The sequence below is a fragment of the Zeus faber genome, assembly GCF_960531495.2.
Source record: "Zeus faber genome assembly, chromosome: 9".
NCBI classification, from domain to species: domain Eukaryota; kingdom Metazoa; phylum Chordata; class Actinopteri; order Zeiformes; family Zeidae; genus Zeus; species Zeus faber.
In genome coordinates this window covers 23,845,417-23,864,287 of record NC_137197.1, presented here as the reverse complement: position 1 = coordinate 23,864,287, position 18,871 = coordinate 23,845,417, and the positions used below count along the sequence as shown (strand labels likewise).

General features: G+C 44.7%; 1 protein-coding gene across 1 annotated transcript; it reads left to right on the top strand.

The window, feature by feature from the left end:
• Positions 1-46: 46 nt before the first annotated feature.
• Positions 47-17,064, top strand: zc3h4 (zinc finger CCCH-type containing 4). The gene is made up of 14 exons (XM_080006957.1): positions 47-298; positions 4,586-4,895; positions 5,373-5,480; positions 7,129-7,333; positions 7,699-7,856; positions 8,059-8,155; positions 8,453-8,583; positions 8,769-8,876; positions 10,509-10,620; positions 11,016-11,125; positions 12,140-12,600; positions 12,977-13,305; positions 13,662-13,922; positions 14,161-17,064. The coding sequence occupies exons 1-14, from the start codon at positions 219-221 to the stop codon at positions 15,798-15,800; spliced, it is 4,110 nt and encodes a 1,369-aa protein (XP_079863083.1). The 5' UTR covers positions 47-218; the 3' UTR covers positions 15,801-17,064.
• Positions 17,065-18,871: the final 1,807 nt, after the last annotated feature.

Sequence of the window (18,871 nt, the reverse complement as noted above, 5' to 3'; positions counted from 1 at the left end):
TTTAAGTCCATGAGTCTTCATCTGCCTTCGCTACTGTAGGACGGAGAGCGTCAGGAGCCAGTTTCATCTAATTTACCTTACAACTGTTAGCGGCGAATTGACTACAGTGAACTGAAACTCTGCCTTAAAACCAAAATTAACCAGTAGATCCAAGCGAAGTGACGCATAAGCCAGTAGAAACCTGTTTTTTTTCCGCACCTCCATGTAGCTAGAGGAAAATGGCCGTGGAAAGCACGACTGTCCATCCAAACTCCCCAACTACCAACCACGAACACAGCAGTCTTCGGACTGACGAAAGGTCGAGTAAATTCTACAGTCATATTTAAGTGAAAATTATTTAATTTATCCTGTGCTTTTTTTTTTAGACAAAAAAAAGCCCGGGGTTTGCTTTTTTTTTTCTTTTTTTTTTTTTTTCCTTTTTTATTTTTTTTTCTTTCAAAAGGGATTAAACGCGCCTTCTCTGGAAACAAGCACCATGTGTACAGGACTCCGCCAACTGGGACAATAACTTTTATTTTACTAACCTTTCCACAAATCATCCGACACAGACGGATCTCGTCTGCAGGACAAAAAAAACCGGTGTCGAAACAATCGATCAAGCCAAAGTCTCATCAACATGATTACAATACCGGCCGCCAGTTAATTTAACCGGTTCCCCGTTGTTTCCAATAGTGAACTATCTATCTAGCCGGGAAGCCGCCTCGTAGCTCGGTGCGGGTGAGGAGATAGTTAGGACAATGGCCGCCGTGCGGATCTTTCACTCGTTTTCTTTGGCTAACGGAGGGCCTGCTCTGCAGCTAACGCAACTTAGCGGCGTTAGCCTGCTGGCTACCCGACAGCTGGCGAGAGATAAACTATGCGATTGGATCCGGTCCGGAAATATTTTTCATTTCGACGTTGCTCTCGGTTTCGGACGGGAACTGACCCGGTTTTAATCGAATCGACACATGGCCGGACAAATCGCCCGTTAAACGACGGGTAGTCAAAGTTAACGTAGCTTGGTAGTTAGCTACAGGCCTCCTGCTACGCACTTCTAATTGTTTTTTTTTTGTTGTTGTTGTCGATGCCCGAGTACACAACAAAAGCAACGTTGTTTCCCGCTCTCAATAATTTGTAATGTTTTGTGACATTATTGTGAACGATTTTCATTACTTGCATTTATATATTATAAAAAACATAAATATTTAAATTTTCAAAATTGTATCTAAAATATATTTTAAAAAACGACAACTTCCTAATTAATCACCTCTTATATAACAAACATTCCAATTCCTGTTGAAATTGTAGGCCATTGACTATTTTCAGCTGGCATTGCCTGCACACTAACTATTATTTTAATTGTATTAGTATTATTAACCCCGCCTTTATGTGGGGAATTCCCCATGTTTACATGTGTTTCCATGACGACTGGATTTTTTGCTGCAGTCTAGGAAACCCTTTGCGTAAAATTTGGCAGAAAAAGTGTAATTTTTCGCAAATCGTCGGCCGAATCATTGCACGCAGTAATGGCACAAACGTCAGGATTGATTCGGCTGTTTTGATATATCTTGTGTAGACATGGCTTGAAAATTGTGTGGGGTGTGGCACAGCGAGCATATAGTATAATTTGTCATTTGATCCCCATGTCGAAGTTTGTCTAACCTGGTTTTTATTCACAGTCGTGCCCGCAGTTACTAGTCCAAAACACCCACACAAGCCCCAAAAAATGTGCAAAAACGTTTGCAAAGCATCCCAGAAGTGTTTCAAGAAAGAAAACAACACAACTATTCCCTTTTCACGTCCCCAGTTGGCAATCGTTTCATGACCACCCACTCTTAAAAAAAAAAAAAAAAAGTAGACCCCCGTCCCCTTCTGGTTGCCCAAAATCCCAAAAATCTTTTGTCATTGGGTTTGATTGAAAGTTGTGAAGAAAGCCTCTCACAGTAAGTATTGCCCATCATTTTAATCACGGCCCTTTGCTTGTAAGGTAACCTCTGGACTTAAAGAAGCGCATGGTTGATGCTTTTCCAATGGTTTTGCTTGACAGTCGGCTGTTATTGTTTAGAACTTCTTTAAAACGTTGACAGTCGTAGAGTTGGACATGCTCAGATATGGTGAGGCGTTTTCACAATCTCTGGCATATTCATTCAAGGTATTTATACAAAAGTATCATTTGAATCCCAGACCAGGAAACCTGTTTGAGAATTATATTTTTTTTAAATGTTGAGGCATTGTATCTTAACGAGATGTTGTTGCATTTGTCTAATAAGTGACCTATGTTGTGACAATGTTTGTTGTTGGAAGGTGTTTTCAGTACAGGAATAGATTTTTGTTGCACCCCAACGGGCTGCGGAGGCCAGCAGTCTGCCCTTGTCAGTACAGTCTTTGTTCCCGCAGCCCAACCACTCCCCATTCACGGCGCCCTCTCGCCTTATGGCCATACCTCTGTGCTATGACTGAGAGCCCTCCATCCTTATCATGAGACCATTCCTGGTCCCAAGTAAATGACAGGCCTTAGTTAAGTTTGGCAGGATTGACTTTGGCTAACTGAGATTTATGTCCATTAAGAACAGGGAAAAGAAACCAATGGAGAATATCCAAAAGGTTAACATTCATCAGAAGTATTAACACCAAGACAATGGACACCCAACAGTGACTACATCAAATAGCTATTTTAGATCTACTGAGCTAGGTTTCGCCTGAGCCAAAGCTGACAAGTCTCAGGTCAAGGATCATCTAAACGTGAGTTTATACCAATGGCTACTCTATTGAAGGTGACTTTTGGAAAGATGGTTTGGATCACTTGGAAAGCGTTAGGTTGTTTTTTCTTCTTCTGATATTTGAAATATATTTACAAGACTATAAAATGAAGGTCATTTGAGTATAAAACCAAAACAGCTTGTGAGGAACAGCACTGGTCTGTTAGGCTTAGTCTATGGGTGAGATCCAAGACCCATTACTGGCGTAAAATCAAATGTTTGAGCCTGAGTTTCCTGGTTTCAAACTACTCAAAACAGTGAGTTATGCTCCCAAATACAGTCAAAATAACCCCCACAACCATTGAAAGAGAAATGTATAAAATGTTAAATTGATAGCACCCATTAACCGATTGTGAGAAATGTAACTTCTTGTTCAGTAAGGATTAACAAGGATAGGTTGAATTTGAGAACAGTGATTGTTGATGTCTTCAGCCAGACAACGGGTAAAAGTCTAATACTAGGCTCTAGTTGTTAATGACAATGTGATTGCTAGAACTGACAGTCTCTAGAACTAATATATTGTGTGTAGCTGAGTTTACGACATTGTGTCAGAGCAGTTTCATTGTCCAAGGTTTGCAGGGCCTGCCAAGTTTGAAATCTTGTATAAACTGCCCAGAGCTTACTGTGTTCTCTCTGACTACCACACTTATCTGTATCTGGATAGCCAAATACTGCAAGACGGGCTATGCGAGCCAATGAACAGGGCACCATTCACATATGATGTCTGCGGTTAAACGGTGTATATCTGGACTATGGTCTTGCTCTTTTTGGCTTTCCTAGATTTTGGATGATACTTCTAAATGGGCCTGTCATTTGTGTGTTTCTAGTTTCAGGCTGTCTGTCAACATGTCTGTCAACAACATGTTTACTCGGTTCATGTTCAGCCAGCGGACACCGCAAATTGAGCAGTAACCACACAAAAGCTGGTGATTAAGTTGTGGGTTTTTGTTATGAAATTGGGGTATTCATTCTTAAAAAATGAAACTACAAATACAAAATTATTAGACATAGTATTGCAGAACAGTGCTTTTTGTTACTCATTGATACATTTCAAGTGTTTTGTTTGCTATGCCATGCTGTCCCTTTACTCTGCACTCTGGAAGCAACCCACACCCCACTCACAGCCTCCTCTCCCCCACACGGTGATGCAGAGTTGGGATTGATCCATGTCCAATGTGACCCCGTGGTTTCGCTCATATTTGCCTCATGTCGGTCTCTCTCCCAATTTCCTCAAGCTCTGCTCCCCTTGAGCACTCATTTAACAATGATGTTCCCTTGAGAAGCAGCAATATATATTTTGTAAAAGACCTGTTAGCCTCACTTGCCGAAAGTGAAATATGCAAACTCAAGTTAAGATGTGTTCTTTTGTCAAATTAGGAATTTTCTGTGCTTAAAATAAGCTAGTTTATTGTTTCTATATGTCTGGTACCTGTCTCTGGGGTAAAGTTTTTGACTAAAGGTTTAAATGGAGGCACATCTGTGAGACACTATGTATTTACAGCTGTTAAAATCGCACACATTCCCATTATTCCTCCTTGAACATGACTGACAGAATTCCAAGTTTTGGAATAAAACAATAATATACTAAACCCTCATAAGAGAGCATAAAGTTTTAGTGGTTGATTTCCCCTCTATACTCTAGATTTGTTCTAACTTGACGGGGTTAGACGAATGGAAATCCCCCTATCCTTTTAGGAAAATGTAATTTTTGCAGTAGCAGTCCAATGTGCTAAATAGTTGCGTTGTGTATCTGGAAGTTGTATAGATACCTTTGAACACTTTCTTATGCAGTTATGAAGCATTTGAGATGATGAAATTCCTAATGAATATCTCCCCTCCATCTACAGACAAGATGAGGAGCTGGAAGAGGGCGAGCTGGAAGACGATGGAGGAGAGCTGGAGGAAGAGGAGCCGAGCGGAGTATCAGCCACCAAAGGTGGAGGCGGAGAGGGAGTAGAGGAGGGTGACGGGGGAGGTGGCGGAGGAGAGGCCGGTGGGGATGGAGCCACAGAGAGGCCACAGCGAAGCAGGGAGCCCCACGCCAGCACGGGCTCCGACGATGAGAGAGCCCACCGCCGCAAGAGGAAGAGGAAAAAAGAGAGGGAGCGAGAGAAGGAGAAGAGGAGGTCCAAGAAGAGACGCAAATCTAAACACAAGGTGAGATGCTCTGTTTATTGGGCTTCAGCACCCTGCTCCCAAAGCGGAAATTTATAGCCAGAGTTTGCCTCAAGCACTGATTCCAAATCTAGGGTGCCTGACCCTGCACGTGGTCGCAAGAGATTGCAGGTGGGTCGCAAAGCCTTGGGCTATTTGAAGAATCTGTTTCCTAATAGTCAAATATTGGTTCAAAAATCCACATAAGTTTTAGTTTTTAGTTTTAGTTTCATATGACATATTGTACACCCACAAAACCTTGAGAACCAATTCATACAAAATGACCACCAACTGATAATAAATGCATGACAAAGAAATAAGTGATCTCATCTTTTAAATAGGGCGGTCTCTGACTGAATCAGGGTTGATTTAGGGGGTCTCTGAGGAAAAAGGGTGGGTTCTGTTTTTCTGCCAATTCCGTTCTGAGAGGACTCAGTTTACTTCTGTGGTGTTCACGTTTTTTTTGCATCTCTCCCCCAGCGTCACGCATCCTCTGATGATGACCACTCGGACTTCAGTGACGACTCTGATTACAGTCCCAGTGAGAAGAGGAAGTACAGAGAGTACAGTCCTCAGTATCCCCCCCCTGTGAGTCCCAACAGCATCAGCAGCTTAATATCTACTTACACTTTGAATTATGAAAAGCACTTCAAGATATGAAGGCTGTTAATGTTAAAGCGTTTTAGTGGACAACTGTGATGCTAGCATGATTGTACATTATGATAAACTCAGTGTAAACGTAGGACATGTATCTAGATATCTCTCCACTTATATATATTTATATATAGATAGATAAATACATCGATATATCAGTCGGAAACCCGTCAGTCGACTGAGATTCTTCAAGTCAAGCAATCCTTTTTTTAAATTTGTCGGTCAGTGTGCATTACAGTAATAAGATACAACAGATAGAAGCTTACAAAAATGCACAGAGATAACATTTCAATGAGTAATTATTTATAAGAGGACTCAAATATATTTTTCTATGTGTGAATTTCCAACATCCGGACACAGACGCGAACATGGCTCTCCGTGTTCCCCGCTGGCGGGGAGCTGTGCCCCCTTCCTCCAAAATAAACAACAAAAAACAGTGTGAAAACGGGGCCCGGAGGAAGGGGGCACGATTTTAACGCTACTCTTCTCACCAATACTGCGTATTGATCCAGTACTTTAATGGTACTCTTATCGGTTTCTTTTTTTTATTTTTTAAGAGAAAAACTAAAACAAGTTAAGAGCAGAATTAACGCTGCTTTATTTTCGGGGCGCAATCTGCTTTCGCCTTGCCAATGTCACTCAGAGCAGGGTCTGCGTGAGTGACAGCCAGGCAGAGGGAGCCGGCCCCGCCGCCCTCGTGCATATCTCTGGCGATGGAGAGAGGAAGAGAGAGAGAGAGAGAGATGTCTCTTTTGATAATTGCAAAAATGCTTCTGAGACGAATAACTTAATCGTTTTATAGCCTAACTAAATAGAAAATCATTTTTCTTAATTTCGTCAATGCCGCTAACAGTACCGGCATTGAACAGCCAAATCCAATTAAACTGACAAAATTCTGAGTCGGGTACAGCCCTAGAGCCTTGTTGATGCCTTATTAATAAAATGTATCCCATTTTTTTATAGACAGGTTTTTTTTTTGATAATCATGATAATAAAAAATAAGGGACAATAAATACAAAAAATGAAAAACTTCTAATTAATAGCTGGCCGCTATCTCAATATCATGCCATTTTTTAAGAAACTCAAAATCGATGAATTTGGCATATTTTTGGGATGACTATTGGTGTTTTCACAAGACATTTACACACAATAAATATTTTATAACATTTTTTACAAGAATTAGTATATCAAGTGGATATTATGACCAAGTAGGTAGATACATTGTTAATGCTCTGAAAATTGCATTATTTTTATATAATGCAGTGTTAAATACAACCTTTAACTATATCATGATATTAGGACTCTATCTAGTCACATCTCACGATATTGATATTATATTGCGATATCGATTGGTCCACCGATCTGTCAACTTTACGGGTGGCCCTGACACAGGACTCTGCTGACGTCATCTGACAGCAAATGACGTCTCATATTAAGATATCAATATAATATCAATATATTTGCTGACTGCCCAAATAGGCAAACATTAGTCTTGACAAAATGCTTTGCACATAAATTTGTTCTGCTCATGTTTCATAAATGACACTCTCATTTGTCTGCACCCTGCTCTCTCTGTATCCAGTCCCACGGGGGCTACGGAGGTCCCAAGAAGGGCGGCTACATGAAGATGGAAAAGCAGAACTACGGCGGCTACGACGAGTACGAGGAGGAAAACTACGAGGGCGAGGAGGAGGAGGATATGGGTGAGGAAGATTATGATGACTTCGCCAAGGAGCTGAACCAGTACCGCAAAGCCAAGGAGGGGGGAGGAGGGCCCGGCAGCCGTGGTGGGCGAGGTGGGTTGGTGGGGTCAAAAAATAAAAACAAAGCCATTTGAAATCATTCCCACAATCAAACACAATTTGGGAAAACCTTAGTGTGGAAGTATTTAGGTCAAAGCCCAGTAGAAAATCAGAGCAAATGGAATTGAATTTCCTAGTTCCTATGGAGAGTTTCCTTTTAACCGAAAACCAGAGAGAAAAGAGCTCAAATGAATTTGCCATCATACTTTTGAGTAGTTGTGAGTGTAATCCATCCAACACAGACAGTCTTATGGAATGCAACTTGAATGTTCCCAGGACAGTCCATAGAAACTAACTCTTGTCTCCCCTCTTTCGCTGATATTCCCCATATATTCCACTCATTTCTGTAGGTGGCAAGGGTCGAATGAAAAACCAGAGGGGTCGGGGAGGAATGAGGGGCATGAGGAGAGGAGGAGGAAGAGGAGGAGGGAGGGGAAGGGGCGGTCGTGGAGGAGGGAAGATGGGAGGTGACGATGATGGGGACGGCTACGGAGTAGAAGACATGGAGGTGAGACAACTGTTGCCTATCGCAATCATAGAATCATATTTGAGCATATTGATTTACTTTAATACATTTTTGGTGATTAAAAAAAAAAAAAAAGTTTAGTGATGTATTAAGAAATAAAAATTATAAGTTAAGTTTCAAACTCTTGCGGTCAATTTCCAGTTAAGCAATGTCATGATGTAATCTTAATGTTCTCTCGATGCAGTATGTCGACGATGACTATGACAATATGGTTGATGAAGACTATGATGACTACTCTAAAGAACACAACATGTACCGCAAGGTCAAAGAGAGAGGCAGAGGTGAGTTATAACTCCACTCCTCACTTTGGGACACGGGTTGTTTTAGTTTTTATTGAGAAAACAAGCTGATATCCAACACATTTCAGAGCTTGGATGTGATTTGTCAGATATCCGCTGGCCTGAAAAAAATCGCCACTCTGTGTGCGGACACGGATTTGTACTCCAACCGTCCTCCATCTGTCTCCTTTCTCTTTTTAATTGCCTCTCTCTTTCCTTCTCTCCGTCTCTCTTCCTGTCTGGCTTTCCATTTGTCTGTCTCCTTCTATGTGTGTCTGTCTTTCTCTTGCTTGGTCCCAGGTGGTAAAGGAGGCCGTGGGCGGGGCCGAGGTAAAGGGCGGGGCATGAACAGAGGAGGGAGGGGTCGTAACAGAGGAAGAGGAAGAGGAGACCATATGAACGATGATGACAATGGAGACATGGACAACGGGGTGAGGCTCCTAACTATTTGCACAAATAGTTATTTTCTTATTTTTATTAAAGGTGACTAGATATACCTGGAGGGATTTGCTGTCTATATGTTTGTCTGTCTGCCAAGTGTTTTCTTACCCACTCATTTCTATGTTCTCTTTTATCTCTATCCAACTCTATGTACGTGTGTGCACGTACGCTCAAGGATGGAGAAGGATTGGGAGGACCTGGGCGGCGGAACCTCAATGATAAGCACCAGGATAAGAAAGGAAAGGCCATCTGCAAGTACTACATCGAGGGCAGATGCACCTGGGTAAGACGGTCCAAACTAGAACAGTTATAAGAAATATTTTATTTTAGAATACTAATTTATCTTTAGTATCAGTTAGTCAGTTTCTGATTTTGATTTTATGCAAACAGACGTATCTTGCTTTTGTCATTATGAGATGTTCTGGCAAATTACTGCATTGACCCGAATATTAAACAGGGTTTTTTTTCCTGGAAATACATCTGAGAAAGTAGTGTCGTCTTATATTAGGAGTCTAGACTATTAAATGTCAATGCACGGTACAATAATAAACAATAACAGGTGCATTAGGAGCAATCTTTCAATATGATACCGCACACCACACACCCTACAACTGTCAGCACCGATCCACCACTCGCATAGAATGTAATGTCACGTGGCAAATGCGGTCTGCCCGTTCCAGTAGTGCAGGACATGTGAAGTATTTAAACAAAAACATCCCGTTTTTACTAAATTAAGTCCCATAAGCAATGGAAACAACCGGAAGACATGCATCCCAACAGTGGGGATGCATGTTTTTTTTGGGGGGGAACAGTAAAGTCTTGGACAGTCCCTTAACCCGGATTGTCTGGGCAATATATATTCATGATGAGTTCCTCATGAACCTCGAACCTCGGCGCACCTGCGATGTGTGCACAGCGGAGTGCAGATCGCCGGCGTTCCGACAGGGCATCTCCTCCCAGTGATCAGTGCTCCACTGTGCTGCTCCGTTTGCCAAGAGCCGCAAAATGCCTAGAACCGGAGCTGGGGGTCCATGTGCCTTTTCTTTTTATTTGAGCACCTGCCCCTAAAGATCTCTGTACTGGACTGTAGAAGGAAAGTGAGACCCGATCACCAGTAGTTAGTGGACAGCTCTGAATGTAGAGGGGGAGAGCCTCCTCCCCCCTTCCCCCCTGTCTCTCTCTCTCTGCTACAGTGTTAAAACACAGTAAACTGCACTTACACTGTTTCAATGCTCAGATTTTTCCTGAAAAAACGTCTGTCGTCAATGTCGATCATGATCGATGGAGTTGATTGCTAATAGCCAATTTATCGTAAATGTCCTAAGCCTAGCCCAACCCTAATATCACTTTCTACCTTTAATATCTCTGCTGGTCTAGTTGCTTCCTGCGACTTATTCTCGGTTTCTGGATTGATAATGGTACTGATGCAGATTTTTTATATATATATATATATATATATATATATATATATATATATATATATAACTTGCATTCACACTAACTATACACCAAATGTATTACTTATTTTATTATTGGTCCATCTCATCTGCATTTTATGTGATGTCATTAGATAGCCTCAGAAAAAAATGTAGCTTAACACAATAATTTAGTATTTTGAGGCTTTTTAGCAGCTCTCATTGTCCTGAAATAAACATTTTGACAGCTGTTGACCCTGTTGGAAACTGGTTTGTTGTATACCATTAGAGGTCACTGTAGCCCATTTTCTGGTGCCATTAAAAGTTTTTGCATTTGGCAAAAAAAAATTTAACCTCCGGTCAGCATGCCTAATAATAGCAACAAACATATGAAAAGCCAAGACAGAAAATGGTAAACTTGATTAATTAAGTGATTCTTCAATGTAAATCTGAGTTCTCATCTGAGCCCATTGCAACTCACTACTTACTTTGACCACCAGGGGGACCACTGCAACTTCAGCCATGACATCGAGCTGCCCAAGAAGAAGGAGCTTTGCAAGTTTTACATCACAGGCTTCTGTGCTCGTGCTGAGCACTGTCCATACATGCATGATATCCTTTACTTCTTGATAAACATACACCTATTTTAACTTCAAAGTTAACAAATCATTCTTTTTCAGTGTAAATTAACTGTGATTTGCTGTTTTTATAGTTACATTGTATTACATTGTAGTACATATTTTCATAAAGCCAAAGACAAATATATTTATTCAGCTGTCAAAATATAACTATTTGTCTTATAATATGGACTAAGGACATGTATTCTCATTTTGGCCAACATTTTAAGTAAATTAAATCAAATGACCATTTATTTAATTAGTAAAATTAAATTTGATAAATTCTGTCAATTGATCGTCACAACCCTACCTGATTAAATGCTGACATCTAGACTGCACAGTAAAAGTCGGCTTTAACCGTGAGATATGGACCTTGACCTTCTCTGTCACGGGACTTCCCCTGCAAGCTGTTCCACACCACAGGGAACTGTGTCAACGGTGATGAGTGTATGTTCTCCCATGAGCCGCTGACTGATGACACCCAAGACCTGCTGAACAAGGTGGGCTTATCTCATCTGATCGCAACCCACAAGGGCTGTCTTGAGCCCCCTTTCCCACTTGCTTCGAAAGCCGTAAATCCACTGGCCATGTTCCATATTGGCGTAATGTGGGAATCTTAGCCGATATCGATATTATGTTAAAGTTGTTACGTAAATTTCCCCACTCGCGACCGAGTATCCTTTCCGGTACGACCATAGACGGCTGTGTTGTGAATGGTAGCAGTAACATTGGCGGGACGAGCACGTAAAGGGTTACGTCCGTCTGATGTCAGATGGTTTCACGTGGAGTGAGCGAACCAATCACAAGACTCTGCTGTCCCTGTCTCTGTCCAGGTCAGCATCCGACGCTCTTTTAAGTGTTCAAATGCGTATTTCTGATTCAAGTAGATCACGAAAAAAACATTACTTGTCTCACAAACTTGTTGAATATATGGGATACACTGATCATGATATTGAATGTTTTTTTTGCAAATGACTGTCTATAAAAGTTATGTGCAGTGTGTAGAACAGAAGTATATTCTTTTTCTATAAAAATGTTGGGCGCATACATCCACATGCATCCTTTTTGTGCACGCAAGCGAACAAGCTTTGTCCCTGCGCTCTGCTGCTCTGTCTGTTACACTCCGGTGCGGGGGCTGCGGACCGCCATGAGTGTCTTCTGCTGGACTGTCCCTTGCTCCATCTATTCCGGCATTACCATGGCATGTGTGAAAAGCTGCAAGACGGAAATGTTACGAAACTCACTACTGGTGCCGGAACGGTTATCCCAGTAATTTAGCAGGAACTGTCTGAATAGGGCTTTGGTTTTTCATGGGCTCCCTGGGTCCTCAACGAGTGTTCGTTGTGAGAATGATGAAAGAGTTGGGATTTCTTTAATGTTAAAACAAAACAAAAATGTATGCTGCAGTCATGGAGACTTTTACTAGGTCTACATTTGTTTTAATGTGTACTTATTATATAAAAGTTGAATTTTCAATTTAATGACATTTAATCGATGTTTCTTCATTGGTCCAGATGCTGGCTGAGGACGCAGAAGCCGGAGCCGAGGATGAGAAAGAAGTGGAAGAGTTGAAAAAGCAGGGGATCAACCCTCTCCCAAAACCTCCTCCAGGAGTAGGCCTCCTCCCCACCCCTCCTCGCCCCGGGCCCATGGACGCCATTCCTTGCCCCGGGGACTTTGGGGGTCCAGTGGGTGACTTTGGAGCTCTCGCCGGACCCAACCAGGGGCCCATGGCTAACAATATCCCTCCAGGACCGGGCCCCATCCCTGGGCCTAATATTTCTGCTGGACCCCCTCTTCCTTGCCCGGAAGGAAGTCTATATGCTGGCAGTCCTGCAAACCCCAATGGGAACCATCCCTCCATGGGTCCCCCACCTCCCTCTGGAGGAGGGGGCGGAGGGTGTAAGAAGATCCCCTCGTTGTTTGAGATCAAAGTTCAGCCGACAGGACAGCTGGCCCAGAAACTGGCTGTCAGGTAAAATATGCATAGATTATGAACATGCAACCTATTTAGAGCTGGGAACCGCAGTTTGGGGTTTAGTGCCGGGTCCTTAAGGGAAAAACAAACTCCCACAGTTTTTTTTTTTTTTTTTTTTTCTCTCTTCACCTCACAGTGAATTGCCTAATAATAAATATTTTATACAAATCATAAAAAATGATATTTAAATACAATAGAATATATTTACTTAATATGTTTAACATGACTTAATGTATTTATTATTCTGATAACATTTTGGGGATTAAGCAAAGTTTGAAATAAATGTACTGGCTAATATTGACAATATATTCTAAACAAGTAGTGGGCCAAATTAATCTGGGATCTTACTCCCTTTGTCACCCTTCCTCCTCAGAAGTCAGACTCCCAGTGCGAACCCGGCACAGACTGGAGCACCTGGGCCACCAGTTGCCCCCGGTGGCGCCCCGCCGCGCTTCCCAGGCCCCCAGGGACATCCTGGCATGATGTCCCCCGATATGCAGAATATGGGCCCAGGCGTCGGGATGAACCAAGGGCCCCCTAACATGGGTCCTGGCGGGCCTCCCATGATGGGAGGGTTTGGGCCAGGCGAGGGGGGCCCACATGGGGGCATGATGCCCCCAGGGCCGCCCCCGGATATAAACTTCTTTGAAAACTTCTTCAACCAGCAGCAGGGCATGGCGATGGACGGAGTGGAGGAAGAAGGTGAAAATAGAATAATGCAACATGGTTCTCACAGAATTGATGCTTGATGAATAAGATAACAGGATGTAGGATATTTTGGTTTTGATTAAGTCTCATGAAAATAGTTAACAAAACATAATTGTCTTTTATGCCACTCATAGTATGTTATAACAGGGTGATACTCTATACTGATACATAATGAAGAAGAGGTTATCTATTGACATTGAACATTGAAAAATTCAGGTTGACTTCTCAATCCAACCCTGATGAAAACACTTAATTCACATTTTATTTATTGCTACATTTCTACCAATGCTTTAAAATTCCCCTCACGGTGAAAACGCGATATTGGCCTTACACTCTACTCTGAATCCTAGGAGACAAATACCAGGGCTTCGGTGGAATGGACGAGAGAGGAGCAGCTGTTGGAGGGGGGCCGAAATTTGGCGACCAATCGGGGAGCCCGAACAGTTCTGCTAGCAGCAGTTCAGCCAGTCAGGGAGGGATGTCTGTTCCAGACTTCCTGCCCCCGGCGCAGCGCGTCCTGTTTATGAGGATCCAGCAGAAACAGCAGGAGGAGGAGGAGAGGGCTCGCAGGCTGGCCGAGGGGGGCACAGAGAAAAACAGAGACACTGAAGGTAATGAGTCAATATGATTAACATATCTTCCAGCATTTCAAAAGCTGAGTAATTTAAAAGATGTGTTCTCGTGTCTTTATGGCAAGTTAAAAAGGTAGTGGTTTAAATCCCCCCCCCCAAAAAGAACTTTCAAAAGCAATCATTTTTTCTGCCCCTGCAATTCCTTCAGTGACCCACAGAGGGCACAATAACAGAATGTGTCAGGCTGCGATCTGATTGGTTCAACCTCCTCCCCCAGGTGACTCAGGGAACTGGTACTCCAGTGAGGATGAGGAAGGTGGAAGCAGCGTAACCTCCATCCTGAAGACGCTCCGCCAGCAGACCCAGGCTCCTCCCAAGCCGGACTGCCCCCCCAGTGACCCTCGCCTCCAGAAGGCTTCCTCCACCCACCCTCCCGCCCGGCCCGCGGACCCCCGCTTGGCACGGGACCCCCGTCTCGCTCGCTCCGGCGAGCTGGCTCAGAGTTTGGAGCCCACTGCGTCCTCCTCCGGTGCCCCAGCTGACCCCCGGCTGGCGAGACTCACCGGAGCACCCCCGCAGCCTACTGTCGTCCCGAAACCAGAGCCTCCGCTGGTGTACAAGCCCCCGCCGCTCACTGCACCGGCGGCAGAGGAGGAGGAAACGGAGCGGGTTCTGCGCGACAAGCCGGTGCCCATTCCTCTGGACCCCCTGATGGGCATGGCCCTCCGGGACCCCCGCTCCCAGCTGCAGCAGTTCAGCCATATCAAGAAGGATGTGGTGCTGCACGCCCCCTCCTTTGCAAAGACCGTTACCTGGTCCCCCGAGGACCTCCTGCCCCTCCCTGCTCCCAAGCAGGACCTCCTTCCGCTGCCGCCCGGCATCCCCCCCGTCTCCTCCCTGGGCCCCCGCCTGTCCCGCGCCCAGCAGCAGCTACACACGGCACTGCCTCCCCCCTCCTCGGACCCCCCCACCACCCCCCCCACCTCCCTCCCGGACTTCGAGCTGCTGTCCCGCATAATGAAGACGGTCAACTCAGGCCCGCCGCAGACCTCCTCCCCTCCCCTTCTCCCCACACCTCCTGCTCCTATATCCCTGCTTGGCCCGCCTCCCCCGATCCCCCCCGTCCCCGCCCCCGTGGAGAAGCCTGTTGACCCCCGCGTGGCCCGCAAGTCCCTGGCAGACCCTCGCCTGCTGCCTCAGAAGTCTGTTCTGAAGCAGCCCTCGGACCCCACGCCCCCCCCTCTGTCCTCCGCTCCGCCCACTCCTCCCCCTTGCTCCTCCTCTTCCCCCGCCATCGCCCCCTACGACGCTCGCCTGGTCTCCTCCGGCGGCGCTGGCCGTGGCGTCATCAGTGGAATCAGTCTGTACGACCCACGGACTAACAACAAGCCCGGCAGCCCCGGCTCTGGCAACGGCTCCAGCAATGGCAACGGCAACAGTTCCGGCAACAGTTCCGGCAACAGTTCCGGCAACAGTTCTGGCAACGGTTCCGGTGCAGGCGGCAGTGAAGCCAAACCCAAGTCCAAGGAGCCGCTGTTCGTCCGGAAGTCAGCGCTGGACCAGCCGGAGCCTGAGAAGAGCGCCGAACCGGCCACCGACCGCTACAACAGCTACAACCGCCCTCGACCCAAACCCGCACCCTCGCCCAACTCTGCCCAGGGCGGAGCCACTTCTGTCGGGGGGGCTGCGGCCGGAGCCCTGGGCTCCACTGGAGCAGAGCTGGCGGGGGTGCACAACCTGCCGGTGTCAACCCTATTCAGCGTGGTAAAGCAAAGTTCGAAACCTGGCGGCACCGGCAGCCCATTCGGGGGCAGCAGCCCCGCCCAATCAGACCCCACCACCACTGAGCAGGACAACGCCTCGCTGAAGGACGTGTTCAAAGGCTTTGACCCCACCGCCTCGCCATTCTGCCAGTGACCCCGTGACCTCTGACCCCGTCCGCGTGTTTTTAAACAAATACTGAACCTAAAACACTGAACTCAACAGAGAGGTGGGTGAAGAGGATGGTGAAGAGCGAACTGAGTCAGCTGACAGACTTAATGACAGACTTTATACACACACAAAAACCCTTCCACAGTGTTCCACATTGGATTCTATAAGAGACTCTTTCTATTTTAAAACAGAATATGTATAAAAGTTATGATCTATACAGAAATGCATTTATTTACTTCTCTGCTTGTCCTGGTTTCATCATTAACCCTCTTTGTGCTGAAGCACTTATTGAACAACATTGAGCTGAAACGCTCTGGGTAACCGACAAACGAGTCTGAAATGGGGTCAAAACAGTCTCCAGCTACCTTATCACTTCCATTCCGTTAGATTACACAAAAAACCCACAAAATTACAAAATATCTAAAGAAAATCACTTCTGCTTTGTTTTATTTTAGAATTTTTATTTTTCCACATCCTTTCCACTCTTGGCCAGGTTAGTCTCAGGGCTATCCAGTTAAATACATTTCTCAGTTCTTTGCGAAACCCTAAAGCGTTTTAAACCACATTTCATGCAGCCTCCGACCCTCGTACCCATAGCAACCAGTCAGGAGGATGGAGAAGGTTTGAATCCTGAGTCGCCTTTCTGTCAGGGCGTGATACAACAGTCATTCAATAATCATGCTGCGTTTTGTAATAAACATCTTGAACGCAATATGTAACAAATTTGGCTGCATTTACAACTTTTTATGGGGAATATGTAATAATTTAGCGCATTTTGAAATAACACACCCAAATGTAATTTGTCACACTTTGCAACTTGAGAACGTTTCACTTTATTGTAGCCCCCATAACACATGATCACCACCACATTGTGTGATAGTGTTGCACCAATGTGCATATGTGCTGCAAAGGGTATTGAGTCCAGGTGACAAGTTTACAAATGTGTTGTTACAGGGTTGCAGCCGGCTGGGAAGACCACCTTGCGGCCCCGCATATTTTAATTTCTTTCAAGTCCCTCTCTCAGAGCTTCATAACTTCCAGCTTCTGCCTTGTCAGAAGCTCATCAAACGGCGTCAAAGTGCACAGTTTGGATTTTTTCTTGGGTCTCTTATTACCCCCTGAAACTTAAGGGTCTGTGCCCCTCACATGCTGAATTAGGCCCATTTGTAAAGGATTTTTCCCACATACACCAAGATTGTACATCTGTAAAAAAACAAAAACTGGATCCGTCATCGCTGACGTGTGGAAATGTGGATTATTTTAATTTATTTTTTTTTATACTTGGGGGTGGGTGGGGGGGAAATGCCTCCTTACTTGGCATTTTGGAATCATTTTATATTGTGACTGTTAATAATTAAGCTCACCTCGGTGGGATCACAGGCAGCCTATAACGGTGTAAAGAGAGGAGGGAGATTTGTGACTATTATTTTTAAGATTTATCTGTACTAAGATTCAAACTAACAATATCCACTTCTGACTCACCCTTCACCCTTGAGAAAAGGCTTCTGGGAAGTTGAGTCTCTGCCAGTCAAACGTTGAAGTTGTTTATTTGTATTGATCCTTTCTTTAGAGCTATGTTTTTCTCTTATTTTGTACATTTATTTTATGTTTTTTTCCTGCTCTGTAAATCTGACCAGTGTCCTATCTTTAGGAGGGGTGGTGTTTTCTAACCTTTCGCTGTAGGTGAGGTTGTGAAAAGTATTTAAATAAAGGCAATATGTGTTCAGCCAGGAAACATTCTAGCTCATGGTTTTGTTATGTTTTTCCTGGTAGTTTTACCTCCTTGACCAGTTCAGGAATGTGAAACATGAGTTTGCAAACTAGCTAATTTAAAGGACCATAAAGGACCGAACTTAAGTTTTATCCCTAGTATGTCTCCGCTATTTCTCTCTCCTTGTATTCCCTTCTGACGACTCTGATCAAGCTCAATCTGGACTACAAAGGTGAGTATACTGCTGTTAATGAGTGTTTTTTTTATATACAAGGTGTGATGTCCTAAACAGCTAAAAATTCAGAGTCGCAAATGCATCTCCCCAACCCTGAACGTCATTGTCTAAACTTCCTCGACAGTGTGTCCATTGTTTGTGTGAATTAAGCACTGCCTGCCAGAACCATGAAGAACATCCGAAAATAGCTTTCATAAAATATTTTTGACTGATTCATAAATCCTATCTTAAGGATGTAAATGATTTCCCGAGTGCTGAAAGGGTGTAATCAACTCCCATCTGCATTATATTGTATTTGGAGCGTTTCAGGCCCCCCCGGGATTAAAACCACGCGGCCCCGGCTCCTGCCTTGTTTGTCGACGTCTCCGCAGGGGGCTCTGGCCAAAACCCTGTCGTCCGTGGCGTCGACTTCCTGTTGTGCCTTGAACCCTCCCTGACATACTTCCTGTCGCCGCTCCCATCCTGACACACTGGCTCCAGGAAGAGCAGTCAATCATGTGGTACCTCAGGGCTCGCTGACATGCACACACACACACACACACACTGAGTTAAAGTCAGACTTGTGCATTATGAGCTGGTGCCGCGAGCGCGTCACTGAGTTAAAACATGAACACAATGGTGTCTGCATGTGTCTTATTTCACCCGTCTTCCATTCTCTCAGTCACGCCTCCGCCTTGCTCATCTAATCTCTGAGATTAGCAATAGGACACGGTGAACTTCCACTCTGTAAACCGCAACCGGTGACTCAGGCGAGCGTCGTGTGAAAACTCTGCATGTGTATGGTGGCCCTTTCTCAATGTGCGTTCTTGTCTGTTCTTGGGGACTTGTGAAATGTCATCAGTCGCAGCCCAAGTACTGTTCCAATTCAAAGTACGCATCAAGTCCAGTCCAAATGCCCAGATGTGGACTTGCTCCACCCATTTTATCGAGGATGCATCGCTGTTGACTTGTGTGGACTTGGGACAGCCAAGTATCCCACAATGCATTTCACAAAAAGGCCGTCCTGGTCCTCCCGTCCCCGGCAGTCTGTACTCCCGAGTCTGAACTACCAAGTCCGCAATTCCGGACTTTGTGTACTTGGTATTGAGAAACGGCCGGTGTTACCCACAG